Raw genomic sequence first — 27,713 nt, 5'->3', positions numbered from 1 at the left:
GTTCTCTAGGTCTATCAACAGTTTGTCCATCAGATTGTCCAGCACGCACTCGAATATTGAAAGGAAACCGGTGCGCTCTCTTGATCTCCCTGTCCCAGTCCCATTTACTTAACTCTGGAAATGCATTTTTAAATAAATCCACGATAAACTTGCGAGCGTCTTGCCCCTCTTTTCCTTCCGGTATTTGTAAAACTCGTAAGCTATTTCTACGTGCTCGATTTTCAAAGTCAGCCATCTTCCACTGCGTGTCCTCCTTTATTGCCTGCAATGATTCTGTCACAACCTTCTGCTGCACAACTTCGTCCTCTAAGTTCTATACCCGGGATTCTGCCTCGTTGAATCTAGACGTAAAATCAGCTTGTAATTTAGCCAGCCTACAAACAGAATTCTGCAATTTTCGGCATAGATTCTGGACTCTTTGGCTCTCCTCTCTCGTTTCCTCACGTAAGGACATTATTGACTCGTAAATCAATTATAAGGATATTTCCTCTTCCAAATGCTCTGGAGATCCGTCCTGAGTTTGATACTGACTGCCATGCTCGACCTCTTTATCTGGTATCATTTCCGTTTTTTTACGCACTGTGTGGGGACTACCTTCAGGCATGTTGACCGAATCATCCAGGCAGGCTATGATCGCTACCAACATTCATATTTATTTGTTGGGCATACTGTAAGGCTAAGTCGTCGCAGGATGAAGATACCGATTGATCAGACATGGAGTAAAAATCTCCTAATTCTGCATCCTGTAATTGACCTTGATCTTGATCCTGCCTAAAGATATATCAGGGTTGAGTTTTTTACCCGCGTTACTGCCAACTTTACTGCCATGGTGCATACTTTGAATATCTGCATCATTGATCATGGAGGAGGAAAGGTTCATAGCAACTACCATTGATGGAGTGGGAAAAGCCTGCCCCTTTGCTACGTTATTACTCGGTAACACGCCAACACCTACTGCTGCTGCCACCATCTCTGCTTCTACTACAGCTGGTATTGGTAATTCACTTTCAGCAGTAGACTGGGCTTTTCCCGGCTGGATTTGTCCTTTGTAGTGGAGAAAATCGCAGGTATAGTTTTTTTCCGCAACACCCGCTTTTACTTTAATACTTTCCAAAACATTTTTGGTCGAAATTGTCTTGCTCACCTCATCCCCTCCATTTTCAACTTACTCCTCAGGGACTCGAGGTTTTCCTCTTGCTCCTTTAGGCGGCATGTCTCCAGCACTCCCAACACCGTACCTCCCATCAATCTTCCCGTTGTGGGTACTCAGAGCAATAAGAGTTCCAGCGGGAGAGTCTACCTCCATGCCACCACCTGTGAGGCGCTCCGCTCTGTGTTCGCTCCGTTTGAAACCCTCCTGCCGTCCGCCGGCACACCGAAGAGGACCCCAACAGTTGTACCTAAGTCCAGTTCACATCCACCACATCTAGCGCGAAAAGTACAGGTAAGCTCCGATGTATTTTCAGCAGCCTCCTCCGCGTCCTGAGATGCCTACCAGCTGCCGCTTAATTTAGTCGCGTCCGTTTGCTAAGTCCGTTGTAGCTTGTGGGCTGAGCTGGGAGCGGTCAGCTTACACGTCCACTCACGTGGGCGCCATCTTGCCTTTCCCGCAGTTGCAAAATCACATCCTGCTAATTCCTATTGATAGCTAGGCATAATCACCACAAATTAAAAATATTAACTAATGTTTTATTGTTTGCTTGTTGTGGCGGATCTTTTACGTTTATAGCACTGTAAAAAACAGGTGCCATTAATAACTGCCTGTGTGCCCTTACTCCATGTTGTGCTATTTTCATGGTGTTTCATTATCTTCTGGCTCTCCATGTGAAGGGCTAAGTAATCACCGGGAATTGTTATGGTTATAACTCTAGTCAGTCCTGGATGTTATGCACATGTTAAGTGAAGCCCTAAAATACAACATACATGCATGGTTTGACAGTTCCTCAAATCCTGGTTCTGTAAATCATGATTTTATAAGAATTTCTGTCCAAACCATACTTCTTGTATTCTTCAGTGCAGTTTATGACTGCAAAAAGTCTAATTATAAAGGGCTTTGTGGTTTTATTTAAGCCTACATCTACTTCTTCTCTATCAGGAGACCCCCGGTGGGCAATCCATACCTCCCCCTAGAGATGCGGAGAGGGCAAAGGAAGAAGAGAGAAGGAGGGGTTGAGAGGGAAGGAAGAGGAGGATAGGAGAGGAACAGGGGGACACATCTGGGAGTTTAAACATGGAAGAGTCTAAAAAAGCTGAAGAGATCCCCAGAGACGTTTTAAAGCATGTGCAAAATGGGCCCCAGCCTTTCAAGGGGCCCCTGATAGAGCCAGCTCTGTGCTGCAGAGAGTCTTGCCCTGAAAACCTTGAATAATTCCTAAACAGATTGTTGCAAATAGCGTTTTTCTTTAATTTATTTTTAATGTGGGTGATGTGTGTGAGTTTATTACAGACATTTTACAAACAAAGGTTGTGTTTGTTTCATGTAACATCCATAAAAAAGTTTCTTTTACATCCAAATAGGATCTCACAAATGAGAAACGGGGGCCACAGAGATTTTTCGCAGTAATATTAGTGAGTTGCTGCTGTGTTATAATATTGAAAACACACGTCACTATCCCTGAATATTAGGTATAACACATTTAGAATTTGGAGAGTGTGCCTGTGCAGTCAGTGACCTGGCCAAAGAGGGCATGGAAAAGTGGAAACTGGATCATAAATTCAAATCTAATTTGAACAGATCCCTACCAAAAAAGTTTGGCCCCGGGCCCCCAAAATTCTTAAGACATCCCTGGAGATACCCCCACCAATCTAAAAAGAGCTTCACTGCCTCACATGAAACTATGGGGAAATGTAATGTAATGTGATGCCATTTTACATAGCAGTATTAAGCTCTCTGCAAAACCTCATTCAAGCATGGTGTTTATAGATCTTTTCTATCAGAGGGGCCTTAGATCAGGAGAAAAATCCTATTGATATAAAAAGCAGTAAATACAGATTTGTGCGAAAGTAATAATAAACTACTCTTGCTGTTTTCCTTATAGAGTGAAAATCAGAAAGAAACGAGCTCAGCCAAAGAAGACATCGAACCGTTCCTGTGCATCCTCCTGCCCACCGCCGCGCTCCTCATCATTGGGTTCTTCTTCCTCTTCCTGTACCGCAGGTGTCGGCAAACAAGTCCGCAGGGACAGATTTTCACAATAGGTCTCCAGGAGAACCTGGGAGAACGGGATGGCGACTTCTTCTCCGCACTATCCTGGAGCAACGAGCCCTTCCAATATTCCACCTTGCTCCCCGAAGCTTCAATGCTAACCGTGTGCTTGCCGCCGACATACGAAGAAGCCACCACGAAAGCAGCCTGCAATGCCAGCATCAGAATTGTGCAGGAACCATTGCCCCCTTATGAGGAAAACACAGACAAGTCAAACATTGGCAACAGCCAATGATGTTCTAGCAGTTTAATGTCTTACAAATGGACATTGGTGTCCATGTTGAGCAGAGACTTAACATAATGCAGTTTCCAAATGCTTTTAAGGGCTTTTACTATAGAGTTTCATTCTATTTTCTCTCATTACCTAATTATATAAAAAAAAAGTCTTACAAGTGCTAAACCATTATCGCAGAACTAACGAAGTTGCATAAGTGTACTGGTAGCCTATGAAGAAACACCCATCTGTGACAATTCCTTGGAACTTCAAAGGGACATCATTTCCCAGGAGCCCTGGCGTTGATGACCAGTGATGTCATGTGACAGTGTGTGGGCAAGGTTCAGCACTCTGGTTGAGACAGAAAAGAAAACTCCTTAAAACAAGGATCTTGGTGCATTTGAGTAGTTGCTTCGTAGATGCACAACAGCCTTCAAAGGAAAATTATTTTTTATTCATTTTTTTTATTAAGTTCTTTCTATTGCTAAATATAAAATAATCTATAAAAAAGCTTTAAATACGGATTGTGAACATTATTATTTCTGCTAATAAAGCAAATATAAGTGGAAAGAAGAGAGTGTTGCTAAAATATATATGTACAATTTTATTTCAACTCATTAATGCACCATGTCGCCTTAAAGCAGAATATATTGTCATGGTTTCATGATCAATGTTTACGTACATTAAAACAGAGTGATCAACAGACTTTCTGTACTGACTGTTAGAGAAGACACTGAGGGCATATTTACAATGCCTCTCTGGCACTTTTATGCCGCTGGAGCGTCACTTTTGTGACACTCCGGGGGCGCAGTGTTCCAGCTCATATTTACAAGGCCACACAAAGCCACCTGCTTGGCTTTTTATGGCCTTGTAAATATGGAGTAAGACAATGCCCTTCTCTGCGCAGAAGGGTTTGTTCCATGGGTGTTGCTGTGGGTGTTCCCACGCAACACCTATGGTTTTTTACACTGCCCCAACTTTACAATGTTTTGGTGTAAATGTGGTGCAGTGCCAAAACTAACACCTTCCTAAAGCAGGCTTTGTTTCCTCTTTACACGTGTGCTGCATTCTGCAGCACACATAAAACAAAGAAAAATGACTCATTTGATTTTTTTTGTGCAGGAAGGTGTGCCTTCTTGCCAACAACACAGACACCCTTGAACCATAGTGCAAGGGTGCCTTTGTTGGCGCACGGCAGCAGGTTGTGCGCCGGCAGAAAGAACAGGAATGTGCTGTTTCTCCAGTATTAGGGGTGTCTTTCATAGATTCACATGCTTGAATATTCCCCGTCGTCGAAGTGGGAGTCCCACGGTACATAAAATAGCAAATAATGCTAATATATATATATATGTAATATCATAATACATAATAAAACAGATATAATATACACTGAAAAACCTCAACAATGGTTCCTACATAGGAATGCATTAGAGAGAGAAAACTCATTTGCAACATATCAGTGTCATTATGTTAGTCCAAACTGCAGCCAATCAGGCTCAAGCACCCTCTAGAACCTTCTCCTCAGAAGCGCAAGCCCTCAGATTTTCTACCGCACGTCGTGTGAAGGGAGTCTCCCTGAGTTCTGCTCAGTTTTCTTCATATCTACTCTTCTACTCAGTGTTTTCTCAAGATGTCAAGTAAGAAGTCTTTGTTTAGACCTTGCTCTTCCTGTGGGAAACTGTGTTTTTTATGAGAAGGACACCCACCAAAAGTGTATATACTGCTTATATCCAGAACACAAGGTGGCTGACTGCAAGTTCTGTAGAACTTTCCCTGCTAAAACCCTCAGAGACAGGGAGGGTCGTCTTCTGTTATGGTTGAAGCGCCTTCAGGACAAGGGCGCAGTTTTGTCAGAAGCAGAAAGTTTCCAGTCAGGTCCTTCTACTGTTGCTTCCAAGCGTGGCAGTGTTCAGGAGTTACCATCTCCTTTTCTGAAGAAGAAAAAGCTGGCCTTAACTGTAGCTCCAGTAAAACCTACTGCTACTATGACTTCTGTGTCTGCGCCCACAAGACCTGGCTCTCAGGCGTCTTTTCCAGCCTCTGTAAGTGTTGTTACACTTATGACAGCGCGGTCGTCGACGGGCTCGTCGATGACCATTCCATCGACGAGATTGGCTGCTTTGGCTTCGTCGACGACTACTGTCACAACGACATTGGCGTCGTCGGCGAGGTTTTCGTCGACGGCTTTCACGACTACGAAAGCCTCTACCTCTTCAGTCTCGTCGACGATTCCTATTATATCGTCAACAAAGAAGCCACCGTCGACGAAGAAGTCATCGTCGACGATTCTGTCGACGTCGAAGATCCCGTCGACTGCAAAGATCCCGTCGACGTCGAAGCCTCCGTCGACGGCGAAGACCCCGTCGACGTCGAAGACCCCGTCGACGGCGAAGACCCCGTCGACGGTGAAGACACCATCCAAGGATTCGACGATGGTTCCGTTGACGAAAACACCGTCGACGGCTGTATCAAAGCATTCATCGTCGACGAATACATCCAAAACATCACCGTCTCCGACGACTGTTTCGAAATCATCGTCGTCGACGACTGCTCCAGTTCAAATATCTGCGTCGACGGCTGCGTCGAAAACAGCTTTACCTTTGCCTTCAGGTACACAGCAAGAGGACGCAGCATCCACTTCAGGATCACTGTCCTTCGCCAATATGCCCTTAGTGCCTTTGGACATTTCAGCCCCTACAGTCATTACGGAGTCTTCTGTCAGCAATATTCAGGACTCTGCTCTCCAATTGCCAACTCCTACTCTTCAGCCACCTTCTCCATTGTTCGTAACAGACCATGAAACGGAATCCGTTGCAGACGACAATGTTTATGGTGATGCTCAAAGTCCATCGGATTTGATTATTAAATGTCAGGACACTAGTTCTGAAGAGGACGAGGAAGAGGTTGTAGACCAACAGGAGGAACAATATGTGCAGGTTCCTATGGCGACTTTTCCGGTATCGCTATTTTCCAACCTCCAACATATGTTGGATGATTACAATAAGAGATTTCCTCCTACGCCCCAGGGTACCCCGGGACATGCTACCTCTGAGACCACAAGGCCTTTTCAACCTCAGCAAACTCCTCCGAGGCAGGCTGCTCCATCAGAAGAGCCACGTCCAGCTATCTCCACTAATTCACAACGAGATGTGGAGGATGAGTCAGAGCCGGAAAGAGAGGAAGGGGAAGTTAATCAAGATACAGATGATGAACAGGATCCGGATATGGCAGAATTCGATGACTATCAAATACAGACGCCCTCGCCACAACAGGGCGATTCCAGTGATTCACCTCTGGTTGACATCTCTAGCTTCCATAAATTGATGGATAAGGCGGCAGACCGCTTCAAATTACCTACAGTGCAGCGAGAGGAAGACTGCTTTCTTTATGACTTTAAAAACCAGCCTTATAAGCAGGTCCACACCATACCAATTATCGAGTTTGTTTGGAAGGAGGCAATGAAAATCATGCAGGCTCCTAACTCCTTGCCTGCTCAGATACCTCGATTGGAAAAGAAATATAAGGCCCCAGCGGGCTCGCCTGCTTGTTTGCTCTCGCATCCTAAGCCAGATTCCGTGGTGACTCAGGCAGCGGAGCGTCGGGCGCATAACCCGGCAGCTCCTATCACTTCCCCTCCTGATAGAGAGGGTCGACGTTTGGATGCAATTGGGAAAAAGTTTTCATCCATGGCATCTACTTCAGCCCGTGCCGCTAATGCTTTGGCCATTTTAGGCCGTTTCGACCGACAAATGTGGTCAGACATTTCTGCGCTGATTGCGTTAATTCCGGAAACATCCAGAGCGGAAGCGCACCAGATCCTTCAAGATGGACAAAGGGCTTCAGAAGAAATAATTGACTGTGCTGTGGACGTTGCGGGTACTGCCTTCCGTATCCTTGCCAGTGCTGCGGCGCTCCGGCGCCAGGGTTGGCTGAAATCCACGTCGTTCCAACAAGAGATCCAGTCAAAGATACTTGACATGCCGTATGACGGAGAGTCGTTGTTCGGTTCTCACATCGATGAGTCGTTGGAATCAATAAAGAAAGATACCGACACGGCAAAGTCGCTTGATCTTTACAGTTCAAAAAACAGCCTTTTCGTGGAGCGCGTGGACGAGGCACCTCGTCCGGTTTTTCCCGAGGAGGACAGTCCCAGTACCGCCAGTACAATCAGGGGAACCAGCGTTATTCAAACCAACAATCTTCTCGTCAGCAGCACTCCAAGCCCTATAGAGGAAATTCTAACTATAGAGGCTCCAACAACAACAACAAACGACAATGACTTTCCAGTTCAGCAGAGAGTTGGAGGGCGAATCTCGCAGTTTTACTCCCAGTGGTCTTTGATAACATCAGACCAATGGGTTTTGGACATTGTGCGCAAGGGTCATGCCTTGGAGTTCACAGAGATTCCTCCACATTCTCCGCCTTCAGGCCCGCCACCTCCCCATCTAGAGGAACTGCAACATCAAGTTCGTCTTTTGATAGAAAAGGGTGCAGTCGAAGTGGTTCCTGTATCTCAGCGAGGGAAAGGTTTCTACTCAAGGTTTTTCCTCATTCTCAAAAAGACGGGGGAGTGGCGGCCCATTATGGACTTGAGAGCTCTAAATCTATTCCTCAAACAACAATCTTTCCGCATGCTGACGTTATCGGAAGTCTTACGACTTCTCTGCAGCGGAGATTTCTTAACGACAATAGACCTGCAAGACGCCTATTTTCATGTTCCAATTATCCAGCAACATCGGCAATACTTGAGGTTCAAGGTGGGTCACGTTCACTATCAGTTCAGAGTCCTACCTTTTGGCCTACGATCAGCACCTCGTGTCTTCACGAAGGTTCTGGCTCCGGTGATGGCTCATCTGGACGATTGTCTTCTAAAATCCTAATCCTCGCAACAGCTGGCTCACGACACACGTTTATGTCAACATCTGTTCAAGGCTCTGGGGTTGACCATCAATGTGGAAAAGTCACACTTCACACCTCTGCGGAAAAGAAACTACCTCGGAGCAATCCTAGACCCAAACTTATCAAAAGCCTTCGTCTCCATCGAACGGCATCAGAAGATAGTTCGTCTGGTCTCAATCATCAGGTCAAAGCAGTCAGTTTCTGTGCGAATGTTAAAGTCGTTTCTGGGGATGGCATCATCTTGTATCGCACTGATCCCAAATTGCAGGTTACGTACCAGTCCTATACAGGAGGAATTGGACCTGCAATGGCGTCAAGTGTCGGGGTCGTTCAACGATCAGGTGACGGTCACACCCCGCATGAAGACCAGTCTGCTCTGGTGGGAACAACCAGCCAATCTAAACGAAGGGATTTCTTTCCTTGCCCAGTCTCCGGATCTGACATTGACCACGGATGCGTCCATGGAAGGTTGGGGCGCTCATCTCCTGGATCTTTCCATCAAGGGCAAATGGACGGCGACACAACGAACCTGGCATATCAATCGGCTGGAGTTGATGGCAATCTTCCTAGCGCTCAAAGCATTCTTACCAGTAGTGCAAGGGGAGTCGGTGCTGGTTCAAACAGACAACACCACCAGCATACACTACATGAACAAACAGGGCGGCACAAGATCTCAGCCACTGTCTCCTCTAGCTCAAAGAATTTGGGAATGGGCACTTCGTCACCAAATTTCTTTGACGGCAGTCCATCTGCCGGGGGTATCCAACATCCTTGCAGATTCCCTGAGCAGGTCCGCGTCATCCACTCACGAATGGGAGTTGCATCAACCGACTCTAGACCTAGTGTTCCGCCGATGGGGTCGTCCTAGGATAGACCTCTTTGCAACCCCAGTGAATCGGAAGTGCCAATCTTTCGCAAGTTAGCATCCTCATCCAGAGTCAAGCGGAAATGCCCTACTCATAGATTGGAGCGGACTGTTTGCTTATGCATTTCCACCGATCCCGTTGGTGCCAAGAACGTTGTGGAAGATGCGCAGGCAACCCTGCCGCTTGATACTGATCGCCCCACGTTGGCCCAGACAAGCTTGGTTTTCGGAACTATTTCTACGGTCACAATGCACACCCATTCATCTGCATCCACGTCAAGACCTCCTGACGATGGACGACGGTCAAATTTGCCATCCAGACCCATCGACGCTTCAATTGTCGGCATGGAACCTGAGTACGTTGAATTTGCCACCTTAAGTATGCCCCAAGAGTGCAGGACATTCTAGCGCCTGCTAGAGCTCCATCAACCATCAAGACATATAAGCTAAAGTGGAAGCGTTTCTGTCATTGGTGCGCTGCATCCAATGTCCACCCAATTGACTCCACTCCGGAACAGCTTTTGCCTTTCTTTCTGAGCCTCGCTCAGTCTGGTCTCTCTCATGCCACCTTGAGAGTTTTTCTGGCGGCTATCTCACGCTACCGGCATGATGGCTCAACGTCTCTCTGTTCATCCAGAATCATCCGACAGTTCTTTAAAGGACTTTTCAGGAAGTTTCCTCCGATAAGGCGCCCTCCTCCGACATGGCACCTCAACGTGGTATTGTCACAGCTTATGAAGCCTCCATTTGAACCGATTCACCGAGCACACATTAAGTATCTTACCTGGAAGGTTGCTTTACTTTTGGCTTTAACATCGTCTCGTCGTGTAAGTGACCTTCACGCTTTCACGATCAAGCCTCCGTATTTACAGTTTAAGCCCGATGGAGTGTCACTTCGTACCAACTGATCTTTTTTGCCGAAAGTACCTACTGACTTCCATTTGAACGAACCTGTCTTCTTAAAAACTTTTTACCCGGATCCAAAGTCTCCGGCAGAACAACGACTACATTCTTTAGACATCAAGCGTTGTCTGAAATTCTACATTTCAAGGACCACCCCTTTCCGTAAATCCGATCAACTGTTTGTAGCATATGGACAGATGCCGAAGGGGCATTCAGTAACTAAACAAACAGTTGCAAGATGGCTCTCAACGGCCATATCCTTTTGTCACCAGCAAGCTGGCAGGCCTTTACAACATCCAGTGAAGGCACATTCAACGAGAGCGATGGCGTCATCCATCGCTTTGTTTGCTGGGGTGCCTCTACACCAGATTTGTCGGGCAGCGACATGGTCCAGCAGGCACACCTTTACCAGACATTATTGTTTGGAAGCTATCAACGAAGCGGATACCGCAGTGGGGCAAGCAGTGCTTCGTCATCTTTTTAAATAAGGTGAGCCTCTGTTCCCTCCTCCTTTTTCCTTGAGATTGCTATATGCTTTTACGCTATATGTTACTGTTTTCAAGATTTACGAATTCTTGCAATCTCAGCTTCTAGGAGGTTATGTTATGTTAAAGCCGTACTTTTAGAGCGCACGGCTACCCCAGGGGGTGTCCCGGCGCCGGTTACTGCTATCTATTCTATTCAAGCATGTGAATCTATGAAAGACACCCCTAAAAGTGGAGAACAACAATTGTTACTTACCTGCAAACAGGTGGTTCTCCAGTATTGGTGTCTTTCATAGATTCACATGCGACCCTCCCTCCTCCCCTCAGAGGCTCTTTTTCTCCTCATACGCTTTTATTACTTGTGCTACGAAAATCTGAGGGCTTGAGCTTCGAGGAGAAGGTTCTAGAGGGTGCTTGAGCCTGATTGGCTGCAGTTTGGACTAACATAATGACACTGATATGTTGCAAATGAGTTTTCTCTCTCTAATGCATTCCTATGTAGGAACCATTGTTGAGGATTTTCAGTGTATATTATATTGGTTTTATTATGTATTATGATATTACATATATATATCTATATTAGCATTATTTGCTATTTTATGTACCGTGGGACTCCCACTTCGACGACGGGGAATATTCAAGCATGTGAATCTATGAAAGACACCAATACTGGAGAACCACCTGTTTACAGGTAAGTAACAATTGTTCATCTTGTAGACCTGGTTCACTCCTACCCTTTTCTTTTGACGTGGGCAGCACACCTAGAAGGCTTGCGGCCCTGCCCTATGCCTAAATATTGCAAATATGCCCCTTGGTTTAACACACATTTGATGTGCACCCTACTCTTATTTGATTAATAATCTTAGACACTTCCAATGATATTTTACTTCTCTAAACCATCTTTAATTTCTCCCTTACACTACTCTTCAATCTTTCTTTTTTACTTTAATACCCAGCCTCACCTCAGATCTCAACCCTGCTAACTTTTCGTTATTGTTTTAATGCAGTTGACCTGGCTTTTTAGAAACTAGGAGTAGTGCATTCATGTTCTAGTGCTGTCAGTGTCAAGACACCTCAGGGTATACGTGCGCTTTACACATTTTACTAACATAACAGTTATGGTCAAACCAGACTCTAATGTTATCACTGGTTTCTTTTACCTTGCGCTACGGGGAACTTCTTGCATTTCCCCTTACTTAATGATGATGTTGCTTATTTTTATTCATCACGTCAGGAATGTCTCTGGACCTTGTATTACAAAATCCTTGAAGCAGGTTACCAGTATCATCTTTCCACTGATTACAGAACACTGCTATTCCTCTCAGATTTTGGCCTGGCTTCCCAAATCCTTGAACGAAGGAACTATAGTGCCACAGCTTCTCAGGAACCCCAATGTGCACCATTCCATTCATGCCAACTATTGCTCTATATCAGGGGTCTCCAAAGCGGTCCTGGAGGGCTGGATCCATGCCAGATTTTTTGGATATCCCCATTGAGATACATGTAGAAATTTTAAAAACCTGGCATGGATCCGGCCCTCCAGGACCGGTTTGGAGACCCCTGCTCTATATCATTTCTACCATTGACATCCAAAATCGTTTAATCCATTGTTTATACTCAAACGTGACAGATATCCTATACGCAGTACTACAAGTGCCATAGGATCCGATGCACTTGTAATATTGCAGCCAGGCCATCCGTCACATTTGTGACGGAGTATACCATCTGCCAAAACTCTACATCAGGCCCTCAGATTCCTATTGATCTCATCCAAAGCCAGTTTTGACTGCATACACAAATTACATGTGTAATTACTGGACTTTGAACAATCTCTTTTTCTGGACATGGGAAGCAGCTGTGCTGGCCCTCCAGATAGGGTGACCACCCGTCCGTAATTTCCACAGACTGTCTGTAAATTAGCCCTAAAGTCCTGTTGCCTGTGATTGATGTCTTAACGGAGGGTATTTGTCTGTAATTTTAGTCTCTCAGCTAAAGGAGAAAACTTAATTCCCACAATTGAGATTCCCCAGCTGAAGTGGAAGGGAGGGAGTCCCCTGTGCTGCATTCCGGAGGGAGGGGCAGACAGCTAATAAGAAATAAGCCTTCCTGTCAGGGTGACTGCGCCCCAAAGAAACGCAAATGTGTGCAGTTAGTTAACAGGCAAATGTAAAGGCTGCTTTGGAGGCGTTAAATAATGGAGTCACTTGAAGCTTCCTGATGACAAAATATTTTCTTTCTGAGAGGGTACTATAAGAGTGTTCCCAACCAAGCTGTGGAATGCCTGTTTTTTTTTTTTTTTTAAATTTTTGAAAACCTTTATTGAAACCAGAACACACAGCTATTCAGCCTGACATCCCGGAGGCAAGGCAGCAATAAGAAAGGAGAAAAATAGTGTCAAACAATTGAGACATAATCGTCGAAGGTTAATTTTTATATGATATAAACACAACAACAAGCGCCCGCGGACGCGAAAGTGGCAGTGTGAGTAATGCGACGCTGGGTGTCAGGGATGGGTAGGGAAAGAGGCAGGGAAACACGTATCGAGGATAGATAGCAGGATGGGGAAAGAGGCGGGAGGGGGGAGGTATCAGGAGAATATAATACAATAGAGCTCAGTTGGCGTCACAGGTTAGGGAGAAGCATTGTCATGTTGACTGATTGGCTCAGGCGGTAAGCACACATCCCCCCTGTATTCATTCCATGCTCCCCAAATTTTAGTCCAAGTTCGAGGTCTCCCTCTGGCCACATAGACTGTCTTTTCCCTGAACATGCACCAGTCCATGTTGGCCTTCCACTGTACCAGCAGGGGGGCCTCGGCCGCACCCCATCTCTGGGCTATGTCCCTCTTAGCTACCATGTTCCCAAGGGTAACCCACCTAGCCTGTGCAACGTTGTGATCAGAAGGCTCCCATACGTTCAAGAGGCATCGACGGGCCTCCGCCTGGGCAGCCACGCCAGTCACCTCCTCCATAACGCGGTGTACCCTTCTCCAGTAGGAGGCGATCACCGGGCAGTCCCAGAGGATGTGTAGAAAAGTGGCAGGAGCCCCACAGCCCCTGCGACAGAGACCGTCAGGCGAGAAACCCATGCGCATCAATCGGGGCCCTGTCATATACACCCGGTGCAAGACCTTGAATTGTACTAGGCGAAGACGGGAAGAAATGGCAACCTCCTTAGGAGAGGAAACCGCGCTCTGCCAATCCTCATCGTCCAACTCAAGGCCATCTGCTACCCACTGGTCTCTCAAACTAAGGAGGAGGTCCGTGCGTACATTGATCAACTTTTTATAAGAGAGTGAGATTGCGCTGTCCGGCATGTGCCCATCTAGGATCCTGTCTTCCAGTGGGGAACTTTCGGGAATGATGCCGTCCGGCGGAGAGGCCGAAAGCAGCGCATGTCGCAGCTGGGCGTAGCGAAAAAACTCCGTCGCGCCCAGCTGGTACTCAGCTTGCAACTGGGGGAAGGTCTTAATCACGCCCTTGGAGAGCATATCATCAACCCTGCTGATGCCGATAAGGTCCCACCTATCAAATCCCTTGGTGTGCCATAGTCTACCCAGGATGTCGGAATCAAAGAGGGGAGTGAACTTCGTGAGTCTGCCCTGCCACCCTTGTGCCTTAGTAACCGCTCGCCAGGTGCGGACCGCCGTGCGAGTGGGGCCCGTCAACCGTCGGTCGAAAGACTTCGAGTATAGGGCCCGGTAATAATTACCATCGCCCATCAGCCACCTATCCATGGCATATCCGGGGCTCGCCACTGGGCCATAGAAACCATGGTTTAGGGCAGCTAGCTGCGAGGACCAATAGTAACGGCGCACGTCTGGGAGGGCGATGCCCCCATCGTACCAGGGGAGCGTAAGTTTGTGAAAGGCAACGCGGGGGCGACCCTCCCAGAGGAGGGTACGGAGAAGGCCTTCGAGATCACGAAAGTAGCGGGCCGGGACAGGGTCTTGGGCGTTTTGGAGTGCGTACAGGAATCTGGGCAGGGCCATCATCTTGAAAAGAGCGGCACGGCCAAGGAGGGAGAGTGGCAGGTTGCGCCAGCTGTCTACGTCACGCCGCAGCCGCTGAAGAGGAGGAAGCAGGTTGTTGTCATGCCTTAACTTGGGATTACCAGAGATGTAAATGCCCAGGTATTTGAAACCGCGCGTGGCAATCTGAATACCGCAGCTTCTGGGGAGACGCGGAGTATCCCCCTTGAGGACATATAGGGAGGACTTGGCCCAGTTGATAATCAGGCCAGAGTACCGCCCAAAAAGTCCGATGACATCACAGGCCACGATGAGGGATCTGCAGGGGGAAGTCAGGTAAAGCAGTATATCGTCGGCGTACAGGGAGACCCTGTCTTCAAAGCCAGGGGCCCATGTAATGCCTCGCAAGTCAGGATGCGCACGCAATAATGCTGCAAGTGGTTCAAGGGCCAAGGCAAACAAAAGAGGGGACAGGGGGCAGCCCTGTCTGGTACCTCGATGTAGGGGGAATGGCGCCGAAAGGCGACCGTTGACCGTGACATTGGCCATCGGGTCCGCATACAAGAGCTTCACCCAGCTCACAAAGACAGGCCCAAGCCCGAGTTTGGTCAGCACTGCCCACAGGTACGGCCATTCGAGCGAGTCGAAGGCCATAGTGGCATCCAGGGACGCCAGGACAGCCGGCTCCTCGAGAGTGTGGGCCCTGGCCATGACACCATGGAGGCGGCGCAAGTTAAGGGCAGTGCTTCGGTGGGGGATGAATCCAGATTGGTCGGGGTGCACGAGATCGCCGATGACTCCAATCAAGCGATTAGCCAGCAACTTGGCGAGGACCTTGGGTTCCACGTTAAGGAGAGAAATAGGACGGTACGAGCGACAGACGTCCCGTGGCTTACCCTCCTTATGGATGACCACGATGGTAGCTAATCGCTGATCCAGGGGGAGAGAGCCTCTCTCAAAGGACTCCAAGAACATTCTACGGAGGTGCGGGGAGACTGCGTCCGAACGGATTTTGTACAGTTCCACCGGTATACCGTTAGGCCCGGAGGCCTTCCCGGTCCTTAGGGAGCGGATCGCAAGGTCAATCTCTTCAGCGGTGATGTCTCTATCCAAGTCCTCTCTCTCCTCCTCGGAAAGACTGGGCAGGTCAATATCGGAGAGGAAGGCCGACGAGTCCGCCTCCGAAAAGTCAGAGGCAGACTCATAGACCCCCTGAAAGTAGCCAGCGAACGAGTCAACAATGGCGCCAGGGTCTGTAAGGACCACACCGTCGTCTCCGACGAGCTCGGGCACCACACGGCTGGCCATCTCCCTCCTGTCGAGCCAAGCCAACAACTTCCCGGCCTTATCGCCCACATCGTAAATACGGCCTCGCTGTTCCTTGGCCAGGATGAGAGCGGCGTTAGTGGCCAGGGCGTGGTACTCCGCTTGTTTCAGCGAGAGAGTATGGAGGACAGAGGGGTTCGGCTCGGGTCCCAATTGGGCCTCGAGGCGCAGTACTTCCTGCTCGATAGCCAGCATGTCAGAGTCTCTAGTTCGACGGGTCTCAGCGATGAGCGCCTGGGCCTCGCCACGGAGCACCGTCTTAAAGGCCTCCCAGAGTGTAACGGCCGACCTCACCGAGCCCGCGTTCTCGGAGAAGTAAAAATCAATGGCTGTGGCCAGAAGGGAGCGGGTCTTGAAATCCCGGAAATACCATGGGTTGATCACTGCCGGACGTTCCGACAGAGTCACCCCAAAATCAAAGGAGACCCACAACGGGGAGTGATCGGAAATGCCCCGCGCCAGAAAGCGGGCTTCGGAAACGGCAAGTGCGTCTGAAGCCAATGTGAGAACATAGTCGATGCGCGAAAGGCTCCCGTGTGCACCCGATAGGAAGGAAAATTGGCGGAGCGTGGGATGCAAAAGTCGCCACCCGTCCACCAGCCCAATAGACTCAAGGAAGGACGGCAGCCACAGCTGCGGGCCACGTAGGACGCGGGGCGGTTGGCGATCAAGCAGACCGGAGCAAACGGAATTAAAGTCACCCCCCACTATCAAACGACCAGCCGGCATAGACAAGATGGCACCACCAAGGTCCTGAAAAGTACTAGACTGAAGCCCTGGGGGGACATACACAGAAAACAACGTGAGGGAACGCCCTTCCCATCTACCAGCTACGGCGGCGTACCGCCCCCTATCGTCAATCAAGGTGGTATCTATCTCTAGGGGAAGGGACGCGCGCACAAGTATGCCCGCCCCCCGAGAGCCGGAAGAGAACCCCGAATGTGCCACCATTTTATAACCCTTACGATTCAGAGCTTTACAAGCGTTGCCCACCAAGTGTGTCTCCTGAAGAAGGACAATATCTGGCATATGCCGTTTAATCAGTTGTATCACCACCCCTCTCTTGATTCGATCACCCAACCCGTTAACATTCCAACTGAGAATTCTTAACATCCTACCCCTCATCCCTCCACTGCCCGCCCCCCCCAGAGCCCAGAGACACCCGCATCAGAAACACTTCAGGAGCACCATTGTCCCATTGCCACACTAGAGAAAGAAAAAGGAAAACAACACAAACCATAAATATACCCAACAAACCCCCCACCCTGCACCCCTGCATTAGACTAAAAAGCCCCCCCAACCAGCAGTGTGCCTGTCGCCCCATTAACTACTCTACAAAAGACCCAGAGGAGTGAGGAATCCCCGTGAAATCGTCCCGCCACCCACCATGTAAATAAAGGAGAGAATAGTAAACAACAATAGCACCAGTCCGGCGGCCATTCGAGGCAGGGGTAGCATCAGCTCCCAGTTCATTCTTGCCGCTCCGCTCCGCCCGAGGCGCCTCCAACATCATCTTCTTGCTCATCACGCGCAGGCGAAACAGTGTCCAGCCATTCGCTGACGTTCTCAGGATAGTCAAAAAAGAAGGCACGTCCCCTGTGTTCAACACGGAGCTTCGCAGGGTACTGCATGGAGTACTTGAGACCCATGTCTCTGAGGCGTCTTTTCACCCCCGCGTAGCTCAACCGCTGACGCTGTACCAGCCTGGTAAAGTCCGGGTAGAAGTGCACCTCCGCATTTTGGTAGTGGAGCGGCCCATGCGATCTGGATGCTTGGAGGATCGCATCTCGGTCTCTGAAATTGAGGAGGCGCGCCACGATCGGTCGCGGTGTCGCTCCCGTTTTAGGTGGGCCCCCTGGTACACGGTGGGCTCGTTCCACTGAAAAGAAATTACTCAGTCCAGAGGGCGCCAAATGAGTCTTGACCAAGTCCTCCACAAACAGGTCCGCTGCGCCATTCTCGGACCCTTCCGGTACCCCTACTATGCGGACGTTCTGCCGCCTGGCTCGCCCCTCAAAGTCCTCTAGCCGCTTTGAGAACAGATCAGTAGTCGACCGCAGGTTGCGGACCTCAATCTGCAGTTCGGAGACATCCGAGGTCAGACTGGCGGTCTTGATATCGAGAGTTTTCACACGCTCGTTGGTCTTGCCCAAGTCGGCCCTGATAAGGGTAATGTCAATAGCCATGGAGTCCACTTTATGGGACAGAGTCTCGTGCTGCTGCTGTACGTCGGCGCGGAGGCTAGTAATGGCACCCATGATGTCCATGAGGGTAGGATCCGAGCCGTCCGGCGGGCTAGTCGATGGGGTCCCTTTAGAGACAGCCCCAGATGCAGGTGGTGACTTGAGGTTTACATATCGCTCCATGCGATTGTTCTGTGTTTGCGATTTGCCCCGACCACCTTTATTCGATGCCCTGTCCGGATCACCTCTGCCCGCCATGATGGGTACGGGAGAACAAAGGCAAAGCGGCAGCAGGTCCGGGTCCACAGCCGAGAGGCAGACGGATCAAGAAGTATCGATCAGGCCGACGAGGGCAAGGCAGGAACGCAGTGTCTTCACCAAGGAGGCGGCAGGCGGGCACCACGTAGTCCGATCATGCGAAGTGGCGAAGTGACGAAGTCCGGAGGGACAATGGCACCGTCACGGAGCGGAGCTCAGCTCGACGTAACTTTGGTCAGGAGCCACCGATTTGGAAGCCGATTGCAGTCCCCGCCTCAGTAGGCCACCAGCATTACAGTTCCACCAACGTGGGTCAGGATTTCAAGCAGGATGATTGCGGTGGATCGGACGGTCCACGGAGCTCCGAGCTTACGCGGCCATCTTGGTCGCCCGCGAAGCTCCTCCCCCCTGGAATGCCTGTTTTTAATGACAGGTATAAAAAATGTTTGCACTAGGTATAATCTGCATATAACTGAAATCTATACTTTAGAAAAAAAATCACCCTGATATCCTGGCCCTACAGGAAACTTGGGCAACAAAAACCTTTTGCCAGAAAGGATATTATGTATACGACATCCCTGCAAAAAAATCTAATAGGGGCCATGCTAAGGGTGGATTGGCAATCTTGTTAAGAGAGGAATACTTATGGTCTCAAGAAACATCGAGACTAATTCCGAATACTTGCAGTGTATTAAGGTGGCACTGAAAACACAAACTACAGCTTCCCATAATGCAATATTGCTCTTTAACATTTATGCCCCACCCAGTAATAATCATGATGCCCTATTTGATGACATAATGAAAACAATCAGTCATATAATAGACTATCACTCTCACATGCCATATCTAATCATGGGTGACCTGAACGGAAAAATTTTAAACAGCGAAATTGGAAAATGGGCTAATTTATATAAAGAAGAATCATTGGAAATATCCTTTCCAAAATTTCCAAAGGGAAATAAATCGGATAAGAGAGGTAGGTCGCTACTATCATTACTACCAAGTTTAAATGGGATAATACTTAATGGTAATATGGATGGTGACATACCGGCATCATACACTAGACGGGGAAATGGAACTTCTTCTAATCTTGACTATCTAATCTGCGGGATGGACATAAAGGAGTCAGTAACGCACCTGTATATTCATTTTACAGAAGAGAGCGACCACGCACTTTTACATCTAACTACCCTCTGGATGGCCATCCCCTCCTTCACAAGCAAAATAATATTTCACAACTCTACAACTGAAGTTAATATCAACCAGAGGCGGATCTTCTGGAATCCTTCCATCCTGGATAACATAACCGCACTGGTTGCTCACACTCAACTCCTAACTAACACTTATTCAGATGACCCCATAACGAGTTTCGAATATATAGTTAATAATCTTAAAAATGCGCTCATAAATAAATTGCAACCTGTTATTTCCGGAAAAAGCAAGAATAACAACAACAACAAAAACAAAAACCGGAATTCACCTACTGTAAAAAAGCTTAATAGACTCATTCGAGTACAACATCTGAATTTCTCAATATCAACTAAAGCAGAAATTAATAAACTAAAAAATCAAATACGAAGAGAGAAAAATAAGCACAAAAAAATGCTGCAGGACTGCAATTGGGTAGATATCCAAATAGCAGCTAAACAACACAATCAGCGAAAATATTGGTCTCTAATTGCTAAAATGACTGGATCGAAAAAGAAACTCCAAGCTATCCCAGTCTCGCCTCAGGACTGGGAAACCTACCTGCGTGATTTATACAAACCAAATCTAACTTACTTAGAAGGAAAAGACTCCGATACTACCATGGAAAGGAATGACATTCAAATCATTAAGACCTCGGCAATTTCCATCGCAATACACATCCGAAAAGCAAGAAGCACTGGTGCTTCAGGCCCTGACCAAATTCCCATCATGGTCCTCCAAACAGACCCTAAGGAGTGGAGCCAGATGCTTTCTCCCCTCTTCAATTACATCTTTCAAACCGGTAAAATACCAAAGTCATGGCAGGGAAGTACCATCATTCCCATCTACAAAAAGGGGAACAAAAATATAGCCGGCAATTATCGGCAAATAGCACTGATGGATGCTACCGGGAAAATCTTTGCCGCGGAAGTATTGGATCAATAAAAAATCTGGGCATTCTCGCAGGGTCTAATACCAATGTTTCAGGCAGGTTTTCGACCCAACCATTCTGTCACAGATAATATAGCAACACTTCAGACCATTCTCGATAAATATACAGTAAGGAGGACACAGTCAATATACGCAGCATTTATTGATTATTCAACTGCTTTCGATCGAGTGGATAGACCGACTCTGTGGAACAAGTTGAGGAGATTGGGAATTCCCGAACAATTACTTCAGGTTATTGTTAACGTACAAACTATGACACGCTAAAGAAGGTTCACTACGATTTATGTTAAAGATCGAGACTTTTGATCAAGATGCTTCACACTTAATATTTTTTAGAAATATGACTGTGGCATTTCAATTAGCTAGAATCAATACTGAAATTTTGTTAACCTGGTCACCCTCACAACTCAAACTTTTCTTAAAATGTTTTACCCCTAAATTGAGTTTTGACCTCGATCATTCACATTGTAGTAATCTATCTCTGTACAAACTTTTTACTGAGTCATTGGAGTATAAGCAAGAACAGCCATACTTAGGTCTTTCCCTCACTCATGGCGCAAGGAGAGCTATTACAATGTTGCGTTTGGGTATATTACCCGTGTCAACCTTTACACCAAGATGGACTTCAGGCGGATCCCCATTATGTACTCTTTGTCAAGGGGGAATTCAGAACATTGAGCACCTTTTATTCATATGCCCAAACGCTAACGTAGTATCAGCACGGTTAAGATATCTGGATCCTATATATCGGAAATGTAGAATTGTAACTGCTAAAGAATTGCTACTTGTATGTAAACAACCTCCCAACAAATTTGTTTGTTATAATTTCTACACATTTTTAAAACTTTTTTTGACATTATATTGACTTGTAAAGAAACTTGTTTTTATATAATATTTATGGTCCTCAGTCGAGTACCAAATCAAATAAAATCTTTTGTAACTATACTTTAGAAGATTTTTTTTAACTTTAGCTAAATGTATATGTCCATTTAGTTGCAGCCTGTAGTATACTCTTTATAATGCAGGTTTAAAATAATGACAAACAGTCATAGTGCTTTCAGGGATCTCCTAACATAAAAAATACACAAGCCACTTTTCCCTGAGACACCAACAGAGGTTTCATGAGATAAAATTGTGTATTTCCAACTGATTAGTTCAGCTTTTATTTATTTTAAGCTAAGGTTCGTGCTATTTTACATATAGTTACATCGTCAAAGTACTTACAGATTATTTTGCTCTTTTTTTCCTCTCAGTGCTCACTGAGCTCCATCCCAATGGCAGTATCCATACAGTTTTTAATGCACTTCTTCCACTGCATTGAAAAGCTTTGAGTTGCAAAAGCCAACAAATTAACAAAGAGATCGAGTCAAGGGTCTAGCTGGGATCTTACAGCCTGTGCATGAGTCAAGCCCTGATGTGTTTGTTATGTAAATCTTATAACAAACATCATGTAAAATATGATAACATTTAAGAGGTGTATTTCCTTAACATGTGAAGCATTGACATTAACCCCTTAACTGCTGTCGTCGGCCAACGGTCGTCACAAGCACTACCTCCCCAGTGCTGCGCACGACCGTTGGCCGACGGGCCAGCATTCGTTATCCGAACGTTCAGCATTGGGCGCTGAACGTTCGACGCTCTGATAAGGTTAATACGTCACATTGAAGTCTGTTGAAACAACCACAATAGGTTTTTTACAACTAATATTTGAAACTCACGTATTTCATTTTTAAAAAAATGTATTTAGGCAACTCCAGTTAATACATATAAAAAGAGAATAGAAATACATATCAGTGAAGAAATATACAGAAAAACATTTGTGATTCATAGATAAAGGCACCAGTTCTATACACAAAAACAACATCAAAATGGAACCATAGGCTACCGAAAGAAATAATGACTTTAAAAATATTTTAGAGACAGATCCTTCATTAAGAGACATCATTAATAAACATCTTTCTACAAATGCGGTTATCTTATCTTACGGCCCTCTTACATCCCTAGACCAGGCCGTAATTGGTGACCAGATCTTGTTGCCGCGCATTCTAGAGTGTCTCCCTCTGATGGAGTAGATGGCTTTTTCCTGGTTATACACGCCCAAGAACCTATCTAACCACATTTGAAAGGTTGGGGGATTGGCATTCTTCCAATTAGCTGCCAGTAAAATTCTATATACCGCTGTTCCAACAAAAAGACATAATTCCTCCTCAACTCTTAGCCCCAGAGTGTTATCATGGCCAAGAATAAAAAGTGTAGGTGATTACGCCACACTATGCCCAAATATCTCCTCCCAAAATCCAGACAGCATCTTTTTAAGTGGTGTTAATTTAGCACAATCGTAAAACGTGGGGCAATGTAGCTGGCCCTGATCCACGCATGGGGCAAAAGTTGTTTATTCTTTTCCCCCATGCAAACAGCTTGGCAGGGGTAAAATATAGATTAAAGATGGTTTTATACAGCGGGGCTTTTCAGTTGGAGGATAAAAGTATTTTTGATTTTAAAGATAGACTCATATTGATGTCAATATTGGGATTAGCTAGTTTGGCAGCCCAGGATGGCTCGGTGTGTTCCACGTCATCTGGTAGTTTTTCAAGGAGCAGGCCATATATTGTTCCAATTCTTGTTGAGTTCTTAACTATGATATCAAAAAAGGAATCTTTTCAAATAAGATCCTAGGAGTTTTTAAATTAAGAATAGTGTTAACCTGGATACATTTTAAATAATGACTATTAGGAATTTCAAAAGTTCTCTGTAGGGTCAAAAACCGGGTATCTGTCTCTCCCCCCCACAAATCCCCTATTGTTCTTAAACCCATGCCTTCCCATTTTTTAGCCATGTCGTCGTTAGCCTGTAGGGGTAGTAAAGAGGAATGGCAAAGAGGAGTATGCCTGTTAAACTTCAAAATTGCCATAAATCCAGAAGCCTTCCTCCAAACTTTCCAACCCCCCGTGATTACCTTGAATTTAACTTTTTTATAGTAGCTTGGCTCTAATTGTTTCAGCAAGAGTGTTAGAAAGGCGAACCCGGGGGAGGCAGAAGATGTCTGACTGACCACCCCTAGGTCTACCCCTCCTTCAGAGAAGGGACCGAGCGATGTCGAGAGGTCTCCGACGGGAGGGCCCTCTCCCAGACTCGTACAGCAGAGTAACCCCACTACCACAAATGTACACCATACGTAGTTAGAGTTTTCAATCTTTATCTGGCAATAAGTATTTGGTTCAATATATACAGCAGATCCGGAGATCTGGAAAGTCTCGTGACAAGGAGTGAGGTAGCAGGACAGTCTTTGAGATGGTCGGGTGTTCGGGGACCCTACGCACAGCTCTCAATCCTCGAGCTGGGGGGCCTTAGGAAGTTGGGCCGCAGCAGCGCCAGCAGGCTCCAAGATGGTTCAGCGAATGTGGACCGCGGCAGCGCCAGCAGGCTCCAAGATGGTTCAGCGAATTTGGACCGCGGCAGCAGGCTCCAAGATGGTTCAGCGAATGTGGACCGCGACAGCGCCAGCAGGCTCCAAGATGGTTCAGCGAATGTGGACCGCGGCAGCGCCAGCAGGCTCCAAGCTGGTTCAGCGAATGTGGACCGCGGCAGCGCCAGCAGGCTCCTAGATGGTTCAGTGAATGTGGACCGCGGCAGCGCCAGCAGGCTCCAAGGTGGTTATGGCGAAGATGGACCGCGGCAGCGCCAGCAGGTTCCAGGTAGAACAGCAAGATGAGTTCGTCTCAGGGTCAGCCGCGACAGCGTCCGCAGGGCTTCTCGACTCCGGGATCCAACTGCCGTCCTACTCCGGGGCTGGCCCAGATATAGGTCTGGAGTCCTTTGATGTCCGGACCCTCTCACCTGGGGGTCAGAGGGGCCGGGATGATGGTGTCCAGACACCCCCAGGGGGTGGAGCCTGGGCCCAGGGAGGCCGGAGGCCGATCGAAACCAGGCATCCGGGGACGGTTGGAGAGCCATCGAAACTCCCCTCTCCTTGTCTTTGGTTGAGTGGCCACTCTACCACCCGGAGGGATCTTGGTGCCTCGATGGCGGGCTCGCTGGGGCCGTGGCCGCGGCTGGGCCGGGACCACGTGTCTGTGACGTGATGGGCCCGAGATGGCGTCGGGCCTGGAATGCGGGTCCAGGGTGGGCACTGGACCGGTAATGCTGGGGCGGCCCGAGCGTGCCGTGTCAGTGGTTGTGGACCGCCGGGTGGCGGATCCGGTGGTTTGCGGGTCGTGCAGAGGGTTGCCAGGGCCGACCCGGGCTTGGATGGGGGCCCGATGTCGTCCGGGGCCCGCCATGCGGGAGGGGTAGGACCACACCACGAGGCCGGGTCCAACAAGGAGCCCTTGGGCTTTCTTTCCAACCTATAATTCATATATAGACGGTATTTCTGTGCCTGATGTATTTTCGTTCAGGGCCATGTTATTAAAAAGAGGTGCCATTTGATGAAGAAGAGCAGCCCAGTAGTATAGCATTATATTAGGCATTGCTAGGTCACCCCTATTTTGTGGTAGGGATAAATATTTCAATGACCTCCTAATCTTCCCATATTGCCAAACAAAATTAACATTGCGATTCTAGTGTTTTTATAATATTATCTTCGACAATTAATGGGATAGCTCGAAACAAATACAATACCCTAGGGAGTGCATTAATTTTTAAAAAGTTGACCCTGCCGAACATTGATAGATGAAAACTATTAACTCTCCTAAGATCTTTTCCTATGCTCTTAATTAGGGGTTCCAAATTTAAATTCTAATATTTTCAATCTTTGGACTTAGGCATACCCCAAGGTACATAGCCTTATCTGTTTACCTGGGGTCATCATAATCAATATTGTCAGTACATAATATTACCGTTTTATCTTTATTGAGAGAGTGTCCAGAGTAGCGACCAAATTGCTGAGTAATTATCTCTATTTCTAAAATTGCCTCTGCGGGTTTCGATGTTAATACTGCCACATCATCGGCGTACGCTAGTATTTTGGTTTCATACGCACCAACAATTACTGGTTTAATTTTTTGGGTCTGTAACAGATTAATAATCAAAGGATTGATGTACAAAGCAAACAATATCGGAGAACAGGGACAACCCTGTCTCGTTCCTCTCGATATATTAATCGCGCAAGATTCTATACCCATTAGTTGCAGCCTGGCTTTTGGTTGTTGATACATGGCTCTAATCGATTTAATAAGCCCAGGCCCAAATCTGTTTAGTTCAACCACACCCCAAAGAAACTCCCATGTCACCCGATCAAAAGCTTTCTCTGCATCAAGGAGGATCATTGACATCTGGCCCCCTGTCCCAGACATGATATCAAAAAGTGAGATACCTCTGCGGGTATGATCCGTTGTATCCTTACCACGGATGAAACCATGTTGCCAGGGAGAGACGAGATGTTCAGTGACCCTCCCAAGCCGATTAGCTACAATTTTGGCGTAGAGCTTAGAGTCAGAGTTAATCAGGTAGATTGTTCGGTATGAAGATGGATTCTCGACAGGTTTACCCTTCTTAGGAAAAATTATTATATTCATCTTTTTCCAAGACTCTGGAGGGGTTCCACTTAGCTGTATTCCAGTAAACAAATCCAATAAGGGGGATAATATTTGTGTTCCTAGTATTTTATAAAGTTCTAAGGGGATTTTGTCAGGGCCTGCAGCATTCCCCGAAGCTAAATCAGACAGGGCTAATTGTAACTATGTAATACTAATTTCTTTATCAAGATCGTCTCAAGTCAAATCGTCTAGGGCCTTACCCCACCCGGTATCTACTGTAAATTCCCTTAAGGCTTTCCTAATTTCATCCGGACCAGCTAAAGTATCATTTTGATATAGCTTTTGGTAATATTGTTGAAATACTTAAGCAATATCGTCTGGATTTGTATATTCCTGCCGTTTATTTTAATAGAGGCTATCATATTATATGAGATCTTCTGCCGAGTGAGTAAGGCCAACTGTTTACCCGCTCTCTCACCATTTTCATACATAGCACTGAAAAGTCTCTGCTGCTTGCTGGGGCAACCAGCTGTTTAATTCTGTTTTTAGGATCAGTATATGACACAGGGCATGTTCCCCAACTTTTCCCTGGGCTATCGATAAAATATGTTCTTCTTCAGCACTGGCCAGTTTTTGCATCAGCAGGCGATTTTTTTATATCACGCAATTTTTTTTTGTTCTAGCCACACAGCTGATTGTTTCCCCTCTAAGGGCAGCTTTAAAACAGTCCCAAACGACCCCCTTAGATGCACTGTAACGATTCATGTTGAAGTAACTTTGTGCCCAATCTCTAATAAATTTTATATAATCTTTGTTTACCAAAAGCAGTCTATTCAACGTCCAATTTGCAGAGTGTCTGGTAAAATTGGTTACATTTATTGTCAAAATTAGGAGATTATGGTCCGAGATTATTTTTGGACATTTCATAACTTTGGCTTGACAAACCAAATCACTTATCACTAATATATAGTCTATCCTTTACTATGAGGGTATGAGAAATACGTATACCCAGGGTGAGGTTGATTTTTGACATCCTAGATATCTACCAAATCGTAACTGTCTCTGAGTTGGCTGCTAGCTCTATATACCCTTGGTTTCCGACCTGAATATCTGTCCGGCATCTGTTTCCTAAATGCAGCCCCCAAGGAAATATTTAAATCACCACAGAAAACCAACGATCTTGGCCATGAGGCGAGCTCTAATTCAAGATCATCGAATATTTGTGGGTCATCTTGGTTCGAGCCATAAACCGAACAAATAGTTACACCAGATATTAGTTCCCTAATAACCAACCTCCCCACAGTATCCACAGCTTTACGCTTAGCTAATCCTAAGGACATTTTGGCTAAAATAGCTACCCCCCGAGTATTTGAGGTTTGTGTTGTGCAGGCAAGAATATTATAGCCCCCAACCCTTAATAAATCTTTTTTTTCCCAGTGCAAGTGTGTCTCTTGTAGACAGATTATATCCGAAGGTTTTTTTTAATAATGTCGCCAAAGCGAGCTCTCTTACTCCTATCATTTAGACCAGCCACATTCCAAGAACAAATTGTTATTTTCCCCATTACAGTTTGCTACATAATTTCGAGGATTTTACCAACCTAATCTCAGAGCCCTGATAAGCTTTCAAAATACATTGTGCTTTTTGTTTTTCATTTATCAATGCTACAAATTTCACCATATCAGTATCAGTAATATTAATGGAGTTGCTTTTTTTTATATTAGACCCCTGCCCCCCAGCCACCTTCCCCCCCACCCACCCCAACAACACCCCCAACACCTAATGTGAG

At 46.7% G+C, this 27,713-nt stretch overlaps 1 protein-coding gene across 1 annotated transcript in view; it reads left to right on the top strand.

Annotated features, from left to right (window-relative positions):
- Positions 1 to 4,004, top strand: part of SMIM28 (small integral membrane protein 28) — a 201,490-nt gene extending 197,486 nt beyond the window's left edge. The window contains exon 2 of the mRNA XM_086925413.1: positions 3,039 to 4,004. Within this exon, the coding sequence (XP_086781539.1) occupies positions 3,039 to 3,440 (402 nt within the window). The 3' untranslated portion in view covers positions 3,441 to 4,004. The remainder of the gene's footprint in view (positions 1 to 3,038) is intronic.
- Positions 4,005 to 27,713: the final 23,709 nt, after the last annotated feature.

This window comes from Lissotriton vulgaris, chromosome 6 (genome assembly GCF_964263255.1).
Source record: "Lissotriton vulgaris chromosome 6, aLisVul1.2, whole genome shotgun sequence".
Lineage (NCBI taxonomy): Eukaryota > Metazoa > Chordata > Amphibia > Caudata > Salamandridae > Lissotriton > Lissotriton vulgaris.
Note: the sequence above shows the minus strand (reverse complement) of the source record. Positions and strands in the feature narration are given on the sequence as shown.